This window comes from Physeter macrocephalus, chromosome 11 (genome assembly GCF_002837175.3).
Source record: "Physeter macrocephalus isolate SW-GA chromosome 11, ASM283717v5, whole genome shotgun sequence".
NCBI classification, from domain to species: domain Eukaryota; kingdom Metazoa; phylum Chordata; class Mammalia; order Artiodactyla; family Physeteridae; genus Physeter; species Physeter macrocephalus.
In genome coordinates this window covers 8,019,269-8,042,073 of record NC_041224.1, presented here as the reverse complement: position 1 = coordinate 8,042,073, position 22,805 = coordinate 8,019,269, and the positions used below count along the sequence as shown (strand labels likewise).

General features: G+C 36.7%; 1 protein-coding gene across 7 annotated transcripts in view; it reads right to left on the bottom strand.

The window, feature by feature from the left end:
* ZEB1 (zinc finger E-box binding homeobox 1) overlaps positions 1–22,805 on the bottom strand; it is a 199,596-nt gene that overhangs the window by 36,766 nt on the left and 140,025 nt on the right. For 2 of the 7 annotated variants that reach the window (XM_024116384.3, XM_055087716.1), the window contains exons 3-4: positions 13,361–13,423; positions 5,899–6,060 (exon numbers count right to left, since the gene is read on the bottom strand). In XM_024116384.3, the coding sequence (XP_023972152.1) occupies positions 5,899–6,060; positions 13,361–13,423 (225 nt within the window). The remainder of the gene's footprint in view (positions 1–5,898; positions 6,061–13,360; positions 13,424–22,805) is intronic. The other 5 variants (XM_024116385.3, XM_028496278.1, XM_028496279.1 and 2 more) reach the window with 5 other exon arrangements.

The window sequence follows — 22,805 nt, the reverse complement described above, 5'->3', positions numbered from 1 at the left end:
TCAGAATGGCTGTCGTCAAAAAATCTGCAAACAATAAATGCCCAAATCTACAAAAACAACCGCCCCCCCAAATTAACAAAACAGGAATAAAAACATACATATCAGTAACTACCTTAAATGTAAATGGATTAAAATGCTCCAACCAAAAGACTGGCTGAACGGATACAAAGACAAGACCCATATATACGCTGTCTACAAAAGACCCACTTCAGACCTAGGGACACATACAGACTGAAAGTGAGGAGATGGAAAAAGGTATTCTATGCAAACGTAAATCAAAAGAAAGCTGGAGTAGCAGTACTCATATCATATCAAATAGACTTTAAAATGACGACTGTTACAAGAGACAAAGAAGGACACTACATAATGATCAAGGGATCAATCCAAGAAGAAGATATAACAATTGTAAATATTTATGTACCCAGCATAGGAGCACCTCAATATACAAGGCAAATGCTAACAGCCATAAAAGGAGAAATCAACAGTAACACAATAATAATGGGGGATTTTAACATCCCACTTACATCAATGGACAGATCATCAAGACAGAAAATCTATAAAGGAAACACAGGTCTTAAATGACACATTAGAGCAGATGGACTTGATTGATACTCATATAGCATTCTGTCCAAAAACGGCAGAATACACATTCTTTTCAAGTGCACATGGAACATTCTCCAGGATAGATCACATTCTGGGCCATAAAGCAACCCTTGATAAATTTAAGAAAACTGAAATCTTATCAAGCATATTTTCTGACCACAACGCTAGGAGGTTAGAAATCAACTACAAAAAAAAAAAAAAAAAAAAAACTAAAAAAACCAAACATGTGGAGGCTAAACAATACACTACTAAACAACCGATGAGTCACTAAAGAAAGCAAAGAGAACATAAAAAAAATACCTAGAGACAAATGACAGTCAAAACATGATGATCTAAAACCTATGGGGTGCAGCAAAAGCAGTTCTAAAGAGAGAAGTTTATAGCAATACAGTCTCATCTCAGGAAACAAGAAAAATCCCAAATAAACAACCTAAGAACAAACAAAACCCAAAGTTAGCAGGAGGAAAGAAATCATAAAAGATCAGAGCAGAAATAAATGAAATAGAGATGAAGAAAACATTAGAAAAGATCAATGAAACTAAAAGCTGGCTCTTTGACAAGATAAACAAAATAGATAAACCTTTAGACAGACTCATTGAGAAAAAAAGGGAGAGGGCTCAAATCAATAAAATTAGAAATGAAAAAGGAGAAGTTACAATGGACACCACAGAAATACAGAGGATCTTAAGAGACTACTACAAGCAACTATATGCCAATATAATGGACAACCTAGAAGAAATGGACAAATTCTTAGAAAGGTACAATCTCCCAAAAATGAACAAGGAAGAAATTGAAAATATGAACAATAATCACAAGCACTGAAACTGAAACTGTGATTAAAAAATTCCCAATAAACAAAAGTCCAGGACCAGACAGCTTCACAGGGGAATTCTATCAAACATTTAGAGAAGAGTTAACACCTGTCCTTCTGAAACTATTTCAAAAAATTGCAGACGAAGGAACACTCCAAAATTCATTCTATGAGGTCAACATCACCGTGATACCAAAACCAGACAAAGATACCACAAGAAAAGAAAATTACAGGCCAAACTCATGAACATAGATGCAAAAATCCTCAACAAAATACTGGCAAACAGAATCCAACAATACATTAAAAGGATCATGCACCATGATCAAGTGGGATTTATCCCAGGGATGCAAGGAGTTTTCAGCACCCACAATCATTCAGTGTGATACACCACATTAACAAATTGAAGGAAAAAAACCATACGATCATCTCAAAAGAAAAATATTTTGACAAAATTTCAACACCCATTTAAGATAAAAACTCTCCAGAAAGTGGGCATAGAGGGAACCTACCTCAACATAATAAAGGCCATATATGACAAACCAACAGCTAACATTATACTCAGTGGTGAAAAGCGGAAAGCATTTCTTCTAAGATCAGGAACAAGACAAGGATGTCCACTCTCACCACTTCTATTCAACATAGTTTTGGAAGTCTTAGCCATAGCAATCAGAGAAGAAAAAAAATAGCAGGAATCCAAGTTAAAAGGAAGAAGTAAAACTGTCGCTGTTTGCAGATGACATGATACTATACATAAAAAATCCTAAAGATGCTACCAGTAAACTACTGGAGCTTGTCAATGGATTCAGTAAAGTTGCAGGACACAAAATTAATACAGAGAAATCTGTTGCATTCCTATACACTAACAATGAAAGATCAGAAAGAGAAATTAAGGAAACAATACCATTTATCAAGTGCATGAAAAAAGAATAAAATACCTAGGAATAAACCTACCCACGGAGGCAAAAGACCTGTATGCAGAAAACTGTAAGATGCTGATGAAAGAAATTGAAGATGACTCAGATGGAAAGAGATACCATATTCTTGGATTGGAAGAATCAATATTGTCAAAATGACTATACTATACCCAAGGCAATCTACAGATTCCATGCAATCCCGATCAAATAACTAATGGCATTTTCTGCAGATCTAGAACAAAAACCTTAAAATCTGTATGGAAACACAGAAGACCCTGAATAACCAAAGCAATCTTGGGAAAGCAAAACAGAACTGCTGGAGGAATCAGGCTGACTGACTTCAGACTATACTATAAAGCTACAGTCATCAAAACAGTATGGTGCTGGCACAAAGACAGACATACAGATCAATGGAACAGGATAGAAAGCCCAGAAATAAACCCACACACCTATGGTCAATTAATCTATGACAAAGGAGGCAAGAATATACAATGGAGAAAAGACAGTCTCTTTAATAAATGGTGCTGGGAAAAGTGGAGAGCTACATGTAAAAGCATGAAATTAGAACATTCTCTAACACAAAAATAAACTCCAAATTGATTCAAGACCTAAATGTAAGGCTGGATACTACAAATCTCTTAGAGGAAAACATAGGTAGAACATTGTTTGACATAAATTGCAGTAATACCTTTTTGGATCCATCTCCTAGAGTAACAAAAATAAAAACAAAAATAAATGGGACCTGATTAAACTTAAAAGCTTTTGCACAGCAAAGGAAACCATAAACAAAAAATGAAGACAACCACAGAATGGGAGAAAATATTTGCAAATGAAGCTAACGACAAGGGTTTAATCTCCAAAACATACAAAGCTCATGCAGCTCAATATCAAAAAAACAAACAACCCAATCAAAAAAATGGGCAGTAGGTCTAAATATACATTTCTCCAAAGACAACATACAGATGGCCAAAAGCACATGGAAAGATGCTCCACATCACTAATTATTAGACAAATGAGAATCAAAACTACAGTGAGGTATCACCGGTCAGAATGGCCATCATCAAAAAATCTACAAACAATAAATGCTGGAGAGGATGTGGAGAAAAGGGAACCCCCTTGCACTGTTGGTGGGAATGTAAACTGATACAGCCACTATGGAGAACAGTATGGAGGTTCCATAAAAACTAAAAATAGAGCTATCATATGATTCAGCGAGCCATCTCCTGGGCATATATCCAGAGAAAATCATACTTCAAAAAGGTACATGCACCCCAATGTTCACTGCAGCACTATTTACAAGAGCCAGGACATGGAAGCAACCTAAGTGTCCATCGACAGAGGAATGGATAAAGATGATGTGGTGTGTGTGTGTATATATATATATATATATATATATACACACACACACACAATGGAATATTACTCAGCCATAAAAAAGAATGCAGTAATGCCATTTGTGGCAACATGGATGGATCTAGAGATTATCATACTAAATAAGTTAGAGAAAGATATCAAAGGATATCATTTATATGTGTAATCTAAAAAATAGTACAAATGAACTTATTTACAAAACAGAAACAGACTCACAGACTTTGAAAACAAACTTACGGTTACCAAAGGGGAAAGGCAGGGGTGGGATAAATCAGAAGACTGGGATTCACATGTGCACACTACTATATATAAAATAGACAACCAACAAGGATCTACTGCATAGCACAGCAGACTCTACTCAATACTCTGCAATGACCTATATGGGAAAAGAATCTGAAAAAGAATAGATATGTATATGTATAACTAAATAACTCTGCCGTACACCTGAAGCTAACACAACATTGTAAATCAACTAACTCCAATATAAAATTAAAAAATTTTAAAAATGGGCCAAGGACTTGGTCACCTCATCAAAGAAGATACACAGATGACAAATAAGTGTGAAAAGATGCTGCACATAATATTTCATTAGGGAAATACAAATTAAAACAGCAAGATACCACTACACACTATTAGAATGGCCAAAATCGGGAACACTGAGAACAGGAAATATTGGCCATGATGTGGAGCAACAGGAACGCTCTTTCATGCTGGTGGAATGAAAAATGGTGCAGCCACTCTGGATGATAGTTTGGCAGTTTCCTCTAAAACTAAACATACTCTTATCATATAATCCAGCAATTGTGCACCTTGGTATTTACCCAAAGGAGCTGAAAACTTATTTCCAGACCAAAATCTGTGCATGAATGTTTATAGCAGCTTTATTCATAATTGCCAAAACTTGGAAGCAACTAAGGTGTCCTTCAGTAGGTGAATGGATAAATAAAATGCAGTACATCCAGACTATGGAATATCATTCATTCAACATTTGTAAGAAATGACTTATCAATCCATGAAAAGACATAGAGGAAAGTTAAATGCATAACTAAGTGAAAGAAGCCAATTTGAAAAGGCTATATGACTATATACTATATGACTCCAACTATAAGACATTCTGGATAAGGCAAAACTATGGAGACATAAAAACATCAGTGGTTGCCAGGGCAAGGAGGAGGCGAGGATGAATAGGCAGAGCACAGAGGACTTTTAGGGCAGTGAAAATACTGTGTATGATATTATAATGATGGATACATGTCATTGTACATTTGTCCAAACCCACAGAATGTACACCACCAAGAGTGAACCCTAATGCAAATTAGGGTCTTTGAGTGATTATGATGTGTCAATGTAGGTTCATCCTTGGTTAAAAAAAAAAAAGTACCGCCCTGGTGAGTGATGTTGATAATGGGGAGGCTACCCATGTGTGGGGCAGGGGAATATGGGAAATCTCTGCACCTCTGTACAATTCTGTTCTAAATGTAAAACTGCTCTAAAAAGTCGTCTAAAAAGTTGATTATTGGGCTATTAAGCTAAATCTATCCATTAAACTGGGAACCCTGGAAAAACCAAACCAGATTTAGGATCTTAATACTTCAAATATCCTCAAACATTCCAAGCATCTTCCTAGTTCTTGGTACAGATACTGTGTAAAATTTCTTACAGGAACGTTTTCATCTGTTTCTAGTGCACGGAAGGCAGAATGACAGAATATTTCTTTTCAGGAGAGTATGAATGCATTATTATTGTATTTTACCACTCTTTATATACTGGCTGTTCATATCAGAGAGGACCAAAGTAGATACAGGAAAACCATCTGTCTCCAAATTAGTATGTTTTCAATCAGACAACCATGCTTTTCTTGCCAGAACAGTGGAGAATAATCAAAGGGCAGTAAGGGTCATCCTAGTTCCCATTTCTACTACTTGCTACCATGTAAGTGAATGGAAATCAATGTCCAGGCACTGCCCTAAGCATTTCACATGTGGTGGCATCACACTATACACATGCGAGGCCACTGATATAATGCTATACTGTTACCATGGACAATGTTCCACTGATTAAAGAGATCACTCTCTACAGCCACCTGCAATAAGTTTTGGTTTTCAAAAATGTTCCCTCTAGTAGAGTGGGTTCCCACATAGAGTAATGGAAGCAATAATCCTTTGGAGATGAGAACAAAGCGGCCGTGAAGCTCGTTACCGTTTTCATCGTGCCCGCTGGCCTCTGGTGTGCCCTGCCTCTGGTCCTCCTCGGGCGCCTCAGGGTAGATGACCGCGGTGTCTTGTTGCTGCAGGAACTCTTCAACGTTAGGATCATGGTTTTGTTCATTTTCTGCATCTGAGTCGCATTCATCATCTTTTACTAAAAGAAATGCATACTCTATAAAAACCAATTTCACCACCAAGTTGTTACATAGTTTTCCTAAATAAGAAATTGTTTATCTTGAGAGAATAAATGATTGTTCTTGAATTTGCAGGAAATATTTACAGAACATTAAAAATTTACTCGTTCTGTTATAATCTATTAAGAAGTCCATTTTCATAAGTTTAAGATGTTATAGAAGTCTTGGCATTGTCACAATATCCCTTTTAAGCTTTAGGGTTGTACTTCTATTCCATTTTACCGATGAACAAGACACAGAGAAGGTTGGCTGAATCCTTAGTTTCTGAATCAATGATAAAGCAAGGAAAACAGGAAAAGAGAAAAATGTAGTTCTCGAACCTCAGTCCTTCCTAGCAACCTACTGTTCATATTTAGTTGGAGTTGTGCTTGAAATCTGAACCATTCTCTGAATAACAAACTGCTCTGAAGTTCAGTTCAGTTATGTGATTTCTCAGAAAATAGCTTTAATAGTTCCCTACAGTTGGAAAGACTTCTAATAAGAGTCAAAGAGTATCAAATTGATAAAACTGCTTCCTATCTACCCTAGTATTCAGATACAGGCAGGGCTATTCTTTCTGTGTTTCTTCCTCAGTAAATGTGTAACCGTGGGGTGAAGGAGAGGCATTTTCCCTGTGTCAGAAGGTTCCGAGCACAACAGCACGTCTTCACTTGGAGAAGGCAGCCCAGAGCGTTGCCGCGTTTGCAGAACGGGACTGGTCTCCTGGGGTTCCCGTCCTTTTCCTCCCAGAGGAGGGTCTGCTCCACGCTGCTGCTAACTGTCCTGGGTCAGGGTGGCCCCCGGGTGTCTCATGGCTGTGACCTCTTCACACACTTCAGACTGAACTCAGTTCTAAATTTATAAAGCAGCAGACTGAACTGGTGCTTAAAATGGTGGGACTTCCCTGGTGGTGCAGGGGACACGGGTTCGAGCCCTGGTCCGGGAAGATCCCACATGCCACGGAGCAACTGAGCCCGCGCGCCACAACTACGGAGCCTGCGCTCTACTGAGCCCGCGAGCCACAACTACCGAGCCCGCGAGCCGCAACTACTGAGCCCGCCCGCGCGCCACAACTACTGAGCCCGTGCTCCACAACAAGAGAAGCCCACGCACCGCAACGAAGAGTAGCCCCCACTCGCCTCAACTAGAGAAAGCCCGTGCGCAGCAACGAAGACACAGCACAGCCAAAAATAAATTAATTAATTAATGAAAAAAAATTAAAATAGTGATGTAAGGGCATCCTTTTGTTCGACAGTTACCAAAGCAATCTTGCACAGGAGTAGTAACCCAACTCCTCATGGTGGCTGCTATTTACAAACTTAGAGCCGATGACACAGTAATTATGATGATTAGTCATTTTTTCCTCCTCTTAAATGCAGCCAATAGCTATCAATTATTTAGTTTCTGCTATAGACAGCTGACCCCTGAACAACATGGGTTTGAGCTGTGTGGGTCCGCTTATACTCAGATTTTTTCAATAGTAAATACTATAGTACTACATGACTGTGGTTGGTTGAATCCATGGATGTGGAACAGTGGACACAGAGGAACCTCGTGTTGGAAGGGCTGGCTGTAAATTACACACAGATTTACCACTGCGGGGAGGGTCAGGTGCCTCTAATGCCTGTGTTGTTCAATGGTAACGGTAACTGTACTGAGAACTGTAGTTTTTAGTTGACGCCTGTAGTCACCAAACCAGGGTTACTAGATCAGGGGCGGGGGGAGGAGGAAAAGGCTCTTTTAAAGGGAAGCCAGTACTGTTGGTTTACACAGAATCTACTTCCAGATCCTCAGCTTCTATGCACGGTCCTTGCTAGAATCCTGAAGGTTCTTCTTTCTACCCCTGCTTTTCACAGTCCTTTGCTCTAACTTCACAGAGGCAGATCCCTCCCCCTCCAACCCCTTACGTTAATACAGTGCATTGCCTCGGACGGAGTGTAAAAAACCTCCAGGTTGCTGAAGGAAAACGATTAAAAATACCGATTGGGGAAAACCTTCTTTGTTGATCAATCAGGGCAACATAAGAGCGCTCTAGGCGTCCAGCCTTTCCTGTTTACATGGATTTCTATCACGGGTAAAGTACGGTGACTGAAATGGGGATTATTTTGGCCCTAGTTACAAAGCTCTGAACTCAGCTATATAATATATCCAGAGGGAGTGAGAGTAATTTTCCTTTAATGATCTCACCTGTTTCATTCCCTATTATTAAAAAATTCACTGCTCTTCAGGAGGCTGGTGAGAGCAAAGAGTATTCTCGAAAACCCTTCCTAGGATCTGTCATTAGCTAGAACAATAAGCACTTCTGAATAACTAAAGCAGTACAAGTCGGTGTTATTAGGTCTTTTCAATGTAACTTCAAATTTTCAAGTTAAACTAGATTAAACTCATGAATGAAATTTATATTTTATGTGATTTCCTATACAGAAATATAGATTTGACAAGTTACCTAAGAATATCTTTATCAGATTATATTAAAAAATATTTATTTCAGTTAGTCTCCACTTTTAAAATGTTTGTATTTTCTACAGCCTAGTAACTATATATACGCTAGATGATGGTATGATGAGGTTTTAAATAGTATATGATTTTCAGAATTATATACGTAATCTGTATTTTATACACAAACCTTGCATCTTCAATAAGTTATAAGTTTATCTATACACTGGTTGTAAAGGTACCCATTTGGAGACCAAGATTTTTATAAAGCATAACGATTAGATTAGATCTAAATAATGTTAATCTCATTATTGAATAATCTATTTTAAAGATGTATTTATTTATACTTTATATATTCCTCATTATTTGTAACATATCTTTTTCATAGAAAATATTTTATAAAATCCCTCAAAATGTGTATCGACACATTTATTTTAATTAGAAAAATGAAGACACCCTTTTTTTTTCTGACAGCAAGTCTGATTCGGCTGATTGGTCTAACAGTGATAACTGGTTTTACTAGTAAGGTTATTAGGTACAAATTTTCCAGAAATTGAATGAACTAAGTTTATAGCTCTAAGGTATTGATCAAAATACAGTTAATTCACATGTTAAGATAAAAGGATTTTAATTTTAAAACGTACTGACAGAAGGTACTAATATTAGCAATATTTCAATATGTCCAACCATTTCTGAATATATTAAACAAGGTGCCTCAAAGTGAGGGGAAAAAAGTAACAAAAGCCAAAACAGATATCACTAGTCCTTTGATAAGTAAGTATTGGTAAAGCCTTTTGGCATATGTCCCAGGAAGTGAGGGAGTGAATGATTCTGGTGACTGGGAAACAAATCCTTTAGCAAATTAGGTGGCTTTCCATTTTTGCTGTCAACAAAACTGAAGGAGCATTTAATAGAACTGTCAGTTGACAAGACATTAAAATATTTTTATTAATAGATAACCATAATTCTTTGCAAATGATTCTGAATATGTAAAGAATCGAATAAATCATTTATAACAAAAATGTATTTCACCTTTTTATTTATGAGAATAAGGTTATCTCAGTGCTAAAGAAAAAAAGGAAACAGAATTAATGCTGAACACTTTTTCTTCTAGAATAAGCAACATTAAACTACTGATATATGGGCTAATTGAAGAATACTTCAGCTCCTTTAATCTCATTTCCAGTAACATTTTTCTTTAATAAGTAGTTGACCCTTGAACAACACAGGTTTGAACTGCACAGGTCCACTTATACTGGGTTTTTTCAATACAGTAAATACTATAGTTCTACACCATCCATGGTTGGTGGCGGCCACGGATATGGAACCACGGACAGGGAGGGGTCCTGTGCACGGAGGGGCTGCATACACGGGAGCACTGACTCTCAGTGATGTGTGGACTCTGGGCAGAGGGTCGGCGGCCCAGTCCCCATGTTGTTCAAGGGTCAACCGTATTTATTACAATTTGTCATGTACGTTGTGATCAACTATGTAGGACTAATAATCGTAGGATAAATCAATCCATAATTTTTTTTTAATCTTAAGAGCCATATGGTTCCTGGGAACTTAAGAGAAACTTAGATTTCAATTTCTACACGTGTTTTTCTTGCAAAGAAATGAGAGTTGATCAAAAAATATCTTCGAACAGGAAATATACACTATGTTAGCATCAAATTCTATGGGCTGTGTAGAATGGAAATATGAGTTCAAGGGGTAAACATTACGATATAACATTTCTGACTCTTAAAGAAGAGCTTATTCATATTTAAAAAATGAATGGTATTAAATTTCTATGTATTTCAAATATAAGAGTGATGTTAGAAATGTCATTTTTAATATGCCAGAGATTATGCTGTAAGTACAGTTGACCCTTGAACAACTCGGGGCAGGTTACCGGTGCCGACCCTCCATGCAGTGCAAAGTCCATGTGTAAACTTAGAGTCGGCCCTCTGCATACATGGGTCTGCATCCTCGGACTCAGCCAACGCCAGACTGTGCGGCACTGCAGTATTTACTATCGGAAAAAATCGGCATATAAGTGGACCTGCACTGTTCAAACCCGTGTTGTTCAAGGGTCAACTGTACTTACACTTAAAATGAAGAATTTTATATGTCCATCAGAAACTTGGGAGTAATACATGATCATTTGTATAATATAACATCTGTAGAATAATAGCAGTACCTCTTAGGGTAGTTGTGAGAATTAAATGAATTACTACAGTATGTGCTTAGTATTGTACCAGGCACGCAGTAAGTGCTATATAATTGTTATCTATTTTCCTCAAAGCAGTCCTGGCAAGGTGAACATTAAATGGGAGCAGATGATTCAGTATTAGGGGTCTGCTTTCAAATTCTGGCCTCTTTCCAACTAAAGTACACTGTCTCCACGAACCTGCATTTACCAAGCCAATTTCAAGCTAAGACCAGACATTCCACAGTTTTACCCATACAATTTAAAGTGTTGGGAAGTGCATGTTGTGAAAAGGTCGATTATAAAGCAAAATTCCTCGTCCTAAGACTGATAAACTTATGTGTTTAAACATTAAAGAGATGAGCAAACACAGAGAAACACATAATGATAATTTGGTTTTCTTTCAGGTGTGACAAAACTCAGAGCTAATTGTCAAAGTATAGAACTATAGGACTATAATCATTTGACAAAGTGCAGAATTACAGGGTTATCATCGCAAATTAGAGAAAGCACAGAGACAGAGACAAATGTTTAGTGTAAAGACTAAATAACATTTTTAACGTGGCCATCAGTATTTCACTCCCATCAGAATAAAGTATCCTATCTTTATCCTCCAATTTTAAAACTCTGCACAAGTATCAGCTATATAAACAAAAAAGGGATGCTTAGAAGAACAAAGGATGTTTTGGGCGCATTTTTCACTCTCTGAATACTAAGCTGAGACCATAGTTCTCTTCACTTCGTGAATTGCAGAAGGAAGTCAGCTATAGAAAGAAGCTGACAAAGTTCTAAACTAATGATGGTGACCTTTGTGCCAGGTTTTTGTTGACTCTGTCAGCACATTATTCCCTAGAAGTCAAGGAAGTAACAAAAGCAAAGGCGAAACATAATTTTAAAGTTTAACTGCTCAAAAGTCTCAAACGTCTAATTTCCATCCTTTGCTGAAAACTGCACTTATCGGGGTTTCACTAAATGTCTGTCTACTCCTAACTCCCCATGTTCCAAAGAAATAATGCACAGGACTCATCGTCTTGTGGCAGAGGGTCCTGTGTTTCAGTGGCAGCTCTGGCTGATACACAGTGACTGTATCTTCCAGATGTGACTGTTTTGGCGGGTGGGGAGAGGGAAGTTATGTATTACTCAGTACTTCTAACTGAAAGAATTCATTCATTTTCGTAGTGAAGAGCAAACTGTGAGGTAAAATACTGTAAACCTGGAACTGTAAATGTCTTTTTTGCTGGCATTTTGCCTAAAAGGGCAAACGATCTTTTACAGAATAACTTATATTACTCTGGTAATGTAAGTCACCAAATTTTAACATCAAATAAAAGAGTAATGAACAGCATTCTTTTGTGTTCATTAACACTACTTTACTAATAGCAAATACCTCGTTTAAATATTTTATATAATGTGTAAGTGAGCCTGACAAATATTTGATAACAAGCATACCTGAATACATTATTCATGCAAGTTCAACATAACCATATTAAAGGCAGAATACAAAATCTCTGGCTGCAGGCACCATAAATTATCACATATTCCATTATTGTTTAGTTAATTTGGAATGCACCTTCAGTAACAGTACAGAGATTTGCTCTTTGTTTTATAGAACTGGCAAGTACGGGAGGGCTGATGCTTATAGACGAAAATCTATTTTTGACACATTACTATAAAACACACTCATCTTACACAACACAAGGTAATTTATAAGGCTCTGTGGAATACTCCTAAAATGTACTGCAAAGAAAAAAAAAACTATAAACGTTAAACCAAAGGAAAAAACCAAAATTTAATTAAAACTATACTATAGAAATATCTAATTTATGGTTGTATATACAGAATACAGTTATACTACTTTTAAGTACAGAATTTTGAGGAAATGTTTTAATAATTTGGAATTTATTTTTGAAGTTTACATTCTAAGACTGACTTATGAGACACAATAATTAAGTGCCCACTCTTATTATATATAAGATCTGGATTTAAGATTTGCACTTATTCTTTTGCTTCTTATAAATCTGATTTGAATCCATTACAGAGGAATAGCCTTAAGTCTCAGGGAGTATGTACTTTTAGTCACCTAGAAGCAGTTTCCTTGTTTACTATAATTCAACTTCATTTTGGCCTTTTTCAATCACAGTAATTACAAGAAAATGTTTATTCTCTTGTTTGCTGTGACATGTTCACTCATCAATATTCATGATTCTCATCTGGTTTCTAGATAACCGATTATATCTGCTTATTTTTCTCTCTTTGCTTTTTGTCTTGTGGGCAATTCAGTGTAGATCCTGGTAACTAATAATGAAACTCAAAATAGTTAGGTCTGTATTTCTATAACTATGGTAAAAAAATTTGATAGAAGTTTAAGTTATCATTCAAATACTTATTTTGGGGATTATCTGTAGATTATACTTGTCATCCTTATGGATGGATATCTGCTGTATTACATGAATCTGTAAGCTTACACTGTATTTAAAGAATATAAACAGCTAACTTTTCATACAGTGTCCCACACGCTTAGGTACTTAAACATTTAAAGGGGGCAAGATAAAGAGCAGGAAACAGACTCAATTCAGGACTCACAGATGCAGAAACCAGTGACACAAAAGGCCTTGTTCAAGGACGACAGTGTGCGTGAAAAAGGCAAGAGTTACCTGTACCTCCCACTTCATCTGCCCGAGCTTCAGGCCCCAGGATTTCTTGTCCTTCCTTTCCTGCTAAAACCAAAGAACAAAGCATTAAAACAGATCCACCTCTCACCAACATTTTAACTTCTAGAAATCTGAAATGGAAACTTTCAGATTGTATTTGATTTGGATTTTTTCCATTTTATAAGTATAGTAATATCTCCTAGTAGGGAAAAGCTTTTTAAAGAAATTAAGCAGATAGTTTTACAAAACTCAGATATTTTAGTGAAGCAAAATAAGTGAAGATGTATATGTAATTCTGAATGCATACATGCCTTAGAATTAGAAGCATACTAGGATTTTAGCATTTTTTTTAGGAGAGGAGCCCTACCCCCAGGCAGTAGGATTCCTTTTTGCATCTCCTTCCCGAAGCACAAATTGCCATGTACTGGGCACTGTACTAGATGCCTTATCCACTCATTTCCTTTAATCTTCATAACTACCTTTTAATAAATTAAAAAATCCCACCAAAACATGAGGCTTTAAGAGGTTAAACAACCTGCCTAAGGACACACGGTTACTTGGTGGTGGAGGCGGAACTTGCATGCAGGTCTGAATGGCTCTAAAGCCTACTTGCTACTCCACCTTGGCCCCTCTCACGAGACGGAGTCCTGGACGACCAGAAAGCACGCTGGACCAAACTGCAGTGTGCCCAGAGCAAACACCTATGGACTATACTTTTTCTTTCACTGTATTTATTATTCTAACTACTGATAAGTAGTAATAAATGATAATACTGGTACTGGTAAACATTTTAGTTGTCTCTTATCTGTCTCTGCCACCTATACATGTTTGTAATGAACTCATAAGATCAGAGTAAATATGCACATTATTTAGGCAGCAGAAAGTATGCTTTATATATTTAGGTACATTTTCTTCATTAAATAAATAGTTTATTAAGAACCTGTGCACATATAGAAGATAAGTTAAAAACTGCTTTCAGAGTATATATCATAATTATGATCAGAAGATTTACAGTCATATTAAAACACTGTGTAGTTATCTGTACTGCAATCAATCCCACTGACTATGTCAGTCAAAAAGCTTGATTTAGATTTCCCCTAAGTTTGACAATTGAATTGAGAAATAGAGCACTAATCAAGTAAAATCTGTGCTCACATTAAAGCATGTATTTCCTTAAGTGTCTGGGATTATCGGGTGGATTTATTCAGCGGATTTTCTATACTCATTAACTTTTATGTTACTACTTAAAGATGATCATTATGTGAAAAATAGTTAAAATATGCACAAACCTCTCTAGATCAGCATAAAAAAACACTGTCTAAAGTGGATAACGATGAGATGAACTTCTGCCAAATTATTCTCTTTTGTATTTGCCATCAGCAAAATGACAATTTAAAAATCCCTGGTCGGGCCTCCCTGGTGGCGCAGTGGTTGCGCGTCCACCTGCCGATGCAGGGGAACCGGGTTCGCGCCCCGGTCTGGGAGGATCCCACATGCCGCGGGGCGGCTGGGCCCGTGGGCCATGGCCGCTGAGCCTGCGCGTCCGGAGCCTGTGCTCCGCAACGGGAGAGGCCACAGCAGAGGGAGGCCCGCATACCACCAAAAAAAAAAAAAATAAATAAATAAATAAATAAAAAAAATAAAAATCCCTGGTCAAGTGTTAACAATACTGTAGGATAAACACTAGTATTTGGTAAGTGTCTGAAAATCTCTAATGTCTTTTTTTCCTCTTCCTCCAAAGCATCTACTCAAACTAAAATAAACAGTGTGCCAAGTGGGCAATTATATGATAGTAATACAGGTACTTATTATTGCATATGCGCATTCTCTATTTCTCCTCAAATGAAGATCAAAGCAGGCAGAGTTATGACCTGCTAAGGTGGAAGATAACACTGATATTAAAGTTTAAAGTGATATTTGGACCTGTTAAATTTTACTACTTACAGTTATTATTATAGCTGATTTAAACACTGTGTGCGAGTCAATTAAATTATTCACTTCTTCATTCCTTCTGCTGGAATAAAATCTAGGCTGCTTAGATAAGCATGCGGCACATGTCAGGATCTGGTCCCACACTCACTTACCACAATTTGAAACCCGGAAGTGTCCATTCTTTCCCTCATTACTGGGGCTGGAATTTTGGTTCAATAACTAAAAGCATGTCAACTAATGAAAACAGAAACGGTGCTGATGCTGGGCTGTAAGGTGGGCACACTCCTCTCGCTGCAGACCGCTACCTGGGGCAGGCCCCTCCCCGCTCTGTCCAGGGACCAGCACGAGGGTGTCTTGGAACAGAGGCTGTTCTAAATATTTCTCAAGCAGCGTTCTCCCTCATGTGTTCTGATCTTACTTCTAGTTTTAAGAAATATATGAGGGGTAAAGCAGTTGAATCTACTTGTATATAAGACTTTCTCTCCTGTGAGACTTAATAATGTCAACACATTATGACTGACCCACCTAAATGCAACTTAGGAAGGAAAACTAGAATGCTCCTGAGCCTTTGGCTTTTAGTCTAAATTCCAAAGCAAATATATAAAGGAAAAACTCCTGAGTAACAAGACTTCATTTAGTTTTTTAAATAATGGTAAAATATAGCTGCAATAAGTCATAAAATACTACTCAGCAACAAAAAGGAACAAACTACTGATACATACAACTTCAGTGGATCTCCAAGAAATTACGGAGAGTGAAAAAAGCCAATCCAAAAGGTTACATACTGTATGATTCCACTTATATAACATTATTGAAATGACAAAATTACAAAAATGGAGAACAGCTTAGTGGTTACCAGAAGTTAAGGATGGGGTGGAGGGGAGGAGAGGGTGGGTTGTTTGAAGGCAAGTAGGGAGCCCTGTGGTGATGCAATGCTCTGTATCTCACCTATGTCAACGTTAATATCCTGGTTATGATACTGCACTACAGTTTTACAAGATGTTACCATTGGGGGAAACTGGGTAAAAGGTACAAAGGCTCTCTGTATTATTTGCAAATCTAAAACTGAATTATTTGTGAATCTATAATTATTTCAAAATTGAAAGCTTAGTTTTAAAAAAGTCAAAGGCAAATAGCACACATTTAGATCAAAATAGACAGCACTTGTTCATTTTGCCCAAGGACGAAATTCCTAGCAAGTAAAAATAAGAATGGCAAATGCAATTGATTTTAAGTAAAAATCCAGAAGCTTACTATCAGTGGTAAGATAGAATAGTTCAAAGTACAGGACTGATTATTTAACACATGTTCTAAACCCTAAACCTTGCATTTCTGAAATTCATACCAGGGTGTTTCTAACCATTTCACATGTTTCTGTGGGAACACTTTGTAGCAGTGGCTAATAAGGCACAGTAAGTGGCTAACTGAATCAGATTTTCCTTTCCTGCTTTTGTTTCTTCCTTGATGACACACATCCACATATGCCATGCACATTTATACCTGCCTCTTCTCAAGCTGTTTTCTCTGCGAGAATGCTGTTACCCATTCATCTGAGTAACTTCTACTAATCTGATTCTTTAAAGATCAGTTCACATGTCTCTCATTTTGTAAGTCTTCCCTGACCCTGCTCTCTGCTATCCCCACCCCGCTGTTCCTATTACAGGAATACGATCCAAAAAGCAAACGCTGATAATATAGTATAGTATAGTATAGTATAGTATAGTATAGTATAGCATAGTATAGTATAGTATAATATAGTATTAGTACAGTATTCTAACTTTATTTAGGGGTGAAACATTTGTTTCATTATGTACTTTTTCAGAATCTTTCCAGACAGTGCCATCTTCCCTTCTAATATCCTTTAGGTTCTACATATGTATTAATATATTTTTGGTATAACTGCCCATCAGTGTCACAGTAAATATAATTCACAACCTACATGAATACCTGTTAACTAAGACAATGGTAAAAAAAAATATATACCTGGGGTCAGCTTTGGTTAAGATGGAGATAAACCACCTGCGTGTCCCACTGGATGCAACTAAAGCACCTGGGGAAATGCAGGCAGGGGCACTGTGAAGCCTCTGGAAGGTGAACCACAGCAGGAAGGCAGGCAGGGGAGGAAGACTGGGCCACTGAGCTGGAAGTGACCCCTCCCGCCCCGGCCTGGGTTCAGGGAGGCCCAAAAGCTGGACGTCAACACTGAGGCATGGAAGAGTGTGCTAAGAAAGCCCTCTACTTTAGGCTCAGGGAGCAGGAAGGGGCTCAAAGAAGGGAGAAATATGCATTTTTCCCTCTTTTGCCTTGTGTCCCAGCCCGCAGGTCATTCCACGGTGGTGGGAGAGGCCACGGTGACAGCAGGGGCCTAAGGGTACCTAAAACTCCAAGGAAAAGGGACCTTCTTCTCCAGTCAGAGGACCAGAGCCTGAAGAAGGTGCACAAATGTCCACTGAGTTCCTCCTCCCCGTCTTCTTGCGGCCCTTCTTCTCGCAGTCATAGTTGCAGGAAGTATGCATCAGGTACGGCAACGAAGTCCCAGGTTTTTGGACAGGAGACTGAACAGGGGAGTCCCAAGGAACTGGAAATACTGAGGAGACCGTGGAGAGGGAGGGGCGTGGGAGAGTGACCGCACAAAGCTGTCTGTGAGCTCCAGGGTGCATCCCAAGCTTCTCACATGTGGATCTGACCACAGACTCTGAGAACTGAAGTGTGGGATAAGATCACCACTCATGTCCCAGACTGGCCACTGCATGGCACAGATCTGAAAAGCACTGCAAAGGCTTGAAAACTGAACTGATGTTGGAACCACAACCCACAGAAAGCTGCTTGGAACTTACAGCCTGATACACTGAATTGCCTGCTAAACCCAAAATACAAAAATTCTCCAAAGGATTTATATAACAACAAGAGTCTCATAAGACAATACTCAGAATGTCCAGGATACAATCCAAAATTACCTGGCGCACAAAGAACCAGGAAAATCGCAGTGCCTGTGGGAAAAGGTGATCAAAAATGGCAACACTGAGATGACACAGACGTTGAAATTATAGGACAAAGACTGTAAGCCAGCTACTGTAAAGGTGTTCCAAGAAGTAAGGGTGAACACTCCTGAAAAGAATGGAAAGATAGAAAGTCTCAGCAAACTCTCATCAGCAAAAAGAAGATATAAAAAAGAATCAAAAGGAAACTTTAGAACTAAAATTACAGTGACAAAACTGTAAAAAAAAAAAAAAAAAATCACTCGATAGGCTCAATAGCAAAATGGAGATGAAAGAGGAAAGATCAGTGAACTTGATGATAGATCAATGAAAAAAATTATCTAATCTGAAAAACAGAGAGTAAATGATTAAAAAATAGAGTCTTGAGATGTGTAGGATAATAATAAAGTATCTTTCATGTCACTTAAGTCCCAGAAAGAGAATGACACAGAAAAAAATATTTGAAAAAATAATGCCTAAAAACATCCCAAATTTAACAAAAGACACAAATTAATAGATTCAAGAGGTTAACTGAATCTCAAATAGGGTAAAGCCCCCCAAATCCAGGCCCAGATCAGGAGTCAAACTCTGAAAACTAAAATTAAAAAAAATCTTGAAAAGAGAGAAAATGTAACATGACTATAAAGGGAAGAATGATTCAAAAGACAGCAAATTTATCATTAGAAATTAAGGATTCCATAAGGAAGTGGAACATTTTTAAAGTGCTAAAAGAAAGAAAAGCCTCTCAACCCTAAATTCTACATCCAGTGAAAATAAACTTCAGAACTGGAGGTAAAATAAAGAGATTCCTAGATAAAAGAAATCTAGCAGAGTTCGTTGACAGGAGACCTCATCTAAAAGAACTGCTAGAAGGAGATATTCACAAAGAAGGGGAAATGATATTAGAGGGAAACTTGAAATGTCAGGAATGAAGGAGAACATGAGAAATGACAACTACATATGACAACTACAACATAAAGGAAGGAAGGTAAAGGGACCCAGTGGGTGCAAGGTTTCTATATTTCACTTGGAGTGGTAAAATACTGATTCCAAGTAGACTGTGAAAAGCATGCAACATTCAAATCTATAGAGCAAAGTAAGTCAGAAAGAGAAAAACAAATATCGTATATTAACTCATATACGGAATCTGAACAAATTGGTATAGACGGTTTTATTTATAAAGCAGAAATAGAGACACAGACGTAGAGAACAAATGCATGGATACCAAGGGGGAAAGCGGGGAAAAGGGGGGGCAGGTTTGGGATGAAGTGGGAGATTGGGATTGACATATATACACTACTGGTGCTATGTACAAAATAGATAACTAATGAGAACCTACTGTATAGCACAGGGAACTCTACTCAATGCTCTGTGGTGACCTAAATGAGAAGGAAATCCAAAAAAGAGGGGATATATGTATACATATAGGTGATTCACTTTGCTGTACAGCATAAACTAACACAATATTGTAAAGCAACTATACTCCAAGAAAAAATTTAAAAAAACAGAGCAACTACTAAAAAAAACTATACAAAGAGATAGTCAAAAATGAAATAAATAAGTGAAAATGTAATACTAAAACATATTCAAATGGTCCAAAAAAGACAGGAAAAGAAGAAACAGAAGAATGAAAAAACTGAAAACAAATAATATACAGTTATAAACCTAAACCCAAACACCAAAAGTTACATTAAATATAAATGGTCTAAGCAAGCCAATTAAGGGACAGAGATTGTCAGAATAGATTTTAAAAAGCAAGCTCCATCTATAGCTCTCTACAAATAAGTTATTTCAAATGTAGTGATACAGGTATGTTAAAAGTAAAAGGATAGAAAAAGATATGCCATACAAACACTAATGAAAAGAAAGCTAGGGTGATTATTTTAATATCAAAGCAGGCTTTGGAGCTAAGAAAACTACCAGAGATACAGAGAAACATTATAATGATAAGAGGTCAATTCACCAAGAAGACATAACAATCTTAAATTTGTATGAATCTAGCAACAGAGCTTCAAAATAGGTGAATGAGAGAACAGAAAGCAGAGGCAAATCCATGATTATAACTGGAGACTTCAACAGTCCTCTCACATTAATTGACAGAACAAGCAGACAGAAAAAGTCAGCAAGGATATAAAGAACTAGGCAACATTAACAACTACCGGATCCAACTGACATTTATAAAACATTCAACCCAATCTTTTTCAAATGCACATAGAACATTCATGAAGACAGATCACATCCAGGATCATACAACAAAACTTAACAAATTAAAAAATATATATAATACGAAGTATGTTCTCTTACCATAATGAATATCAGTAGAAGATATTCTACTGATATCAGTAGATATCAGTAGAAGAAAGAGGAGAAAAGCTCTAAACACTTGGGAAATTAACACACTTCTAAAGAATCCATGGGTCAAATAGAAAAATGAAAAACAATGTATCAAAATTTGTGGAATGTACCAAAATACTGCTTAAAGGGTAATTTATATTATTAAATGCTTATGTTATAAAATAAGGACTCAAATCAAAATTTTATGCTTCCATGTTAGAAATGGGAAAAGAGGAGAAAAATAAACCCAGGGCAAAGAGAAAGGAAGAAGTATTAAGAAGAGAAATCAATAAAATTCAAAAAAGAATAACAGAGTAGAAAACAATAAAAGGTTCTTTGAAAAGATCAATAAAATTGACAAACTTAAGTAAGACTGATGAAAAAAGAGAGAAACTACAAATTTCTAATATCAGGAATGAAAAGGGGATATCACTGAAGAGCCAGAAGATATTAAAAGGGTTATAAGGGACCACTATGAGTCCAAGGAGTAAACATTAAGATATACATTTCTGACTCTTAAAGAAGAGCTTATTCATATTTTTAAAAAATGAATGAAAGTATTAAATGAAGGTATTAAATTGCTATGGATTTCACATATAAGAATGATGTTAAAAATGTCATTTTTAATGTGCTAGAAATTAGATTGTTTTTGTAATTACTTACACCTAAAATGAAAAATTTTATATGTCCATTATGAAATCTGTGAGGCAGTACATAATCAGTTTACAAAATATAAATTTGGAGGATAATAACCGTACCTCTTAGGGTAGCTGTGAAGATTAAATCAATATAGTATATGCTTAGTACTGTACCAGGCACACAGTAAGTGCTATGTAATTGTGAGCTATTTTCCTTAAAGCAGTCCTGTAAGGTTAACATCTCTAACAAGCATGAATTTGAAAACTTTGAAATGGACCATTTCCTCAAAAACTAGAAACTACTACAAGTCATCCAAGATGAGATGGTTAACCTGAATATTCCTATAACTGTTTTAAAGATTGAATTTGGAGTTTAAAACCTTCCCCCCAAACAATATAAAATTCTAGATCCAGATGGTTTTACTTTAAATTTTTCCAGACATTTAATGAATTGCACTAAATTTAAATAATATTTTCAAGAAAATAGAAGAGAAAGGAAGACTTTCCTACTAATTTTATGAGGTCCACATTACCCTGATACCAAAATCATGTAACAATATTGCAAAAAAAAAAAAAAACCACCTATAGACCAATATCTCTCATGTACACTGGCACAAAAATCTTCAACAAAAAAATTACCAAGTCATAGTCAGCGATATATGAAAACACAATGACTAAGATGGGCTTTCCAGGGACTCAATCTAAGGCTGGTTCAATACTGGAAAGTCCAGCAATGCATTCTTCTGTGTTAACAGGCTAAAGAAGCAAAACTGCATAATCATATCAACTGATACAGAAAAAGCATTTGAAAAAATTTCACATCTATTCATGATGAAAACTCTCAGCAAACTAGAAATGAAAACTTACTCAGTTTGATAAAGAGCATCTACAACAAAGCTACAGTTAACATTATATTTAAAAGTAAAAGGTCAAATACTTCCCCCTCTAAGACTGGGGAAAAGAAAAATGTCCACTCTCACCACTCTGGACATCTTTTAATAAAAAGAAATAAAAGTTATACAGATTAGAAAGGAAGAAAAACTGTCCCAATTTGAAGAGGAGACTGTCTACATAGAAATCTCAAGGAATCTACAAAAAATTTCTAGAACTAGCAAGTCTGCAGGATACAAGGGCAATACACAAAAATGAATCATACTGCTTACTATATAACAGCAATGAACAAATGGAAACGTAATTAAAAACAAAACGTTCACAATAGTTTCTCCCTTCAAAAATGAAAGACATAGGTTTTAAGTCTCTCAAAACATGTTAATGACCTGCATTTTGAAACTACAAAACACTGATGCAAGAAATCAAACAATACTTATGCAGGACAAGAAAAAAAATCAACATACAAAAAATCAGATGCATTTTTATATACTAACAGTGAACTATCTGAAAGAGAAATAAAGAAAATCTCGTTTACATCAGTGTCAAAACCAATAAAATACTTAGGAATAAATTTAACCAAGGAGGTAAAAGATCTGTACACTAAAAACTGTAAAACACTGATGAAAGAAATTGAAGAAGACACAAATAAGTGGAAAGATATCTTCTGTTCATGAA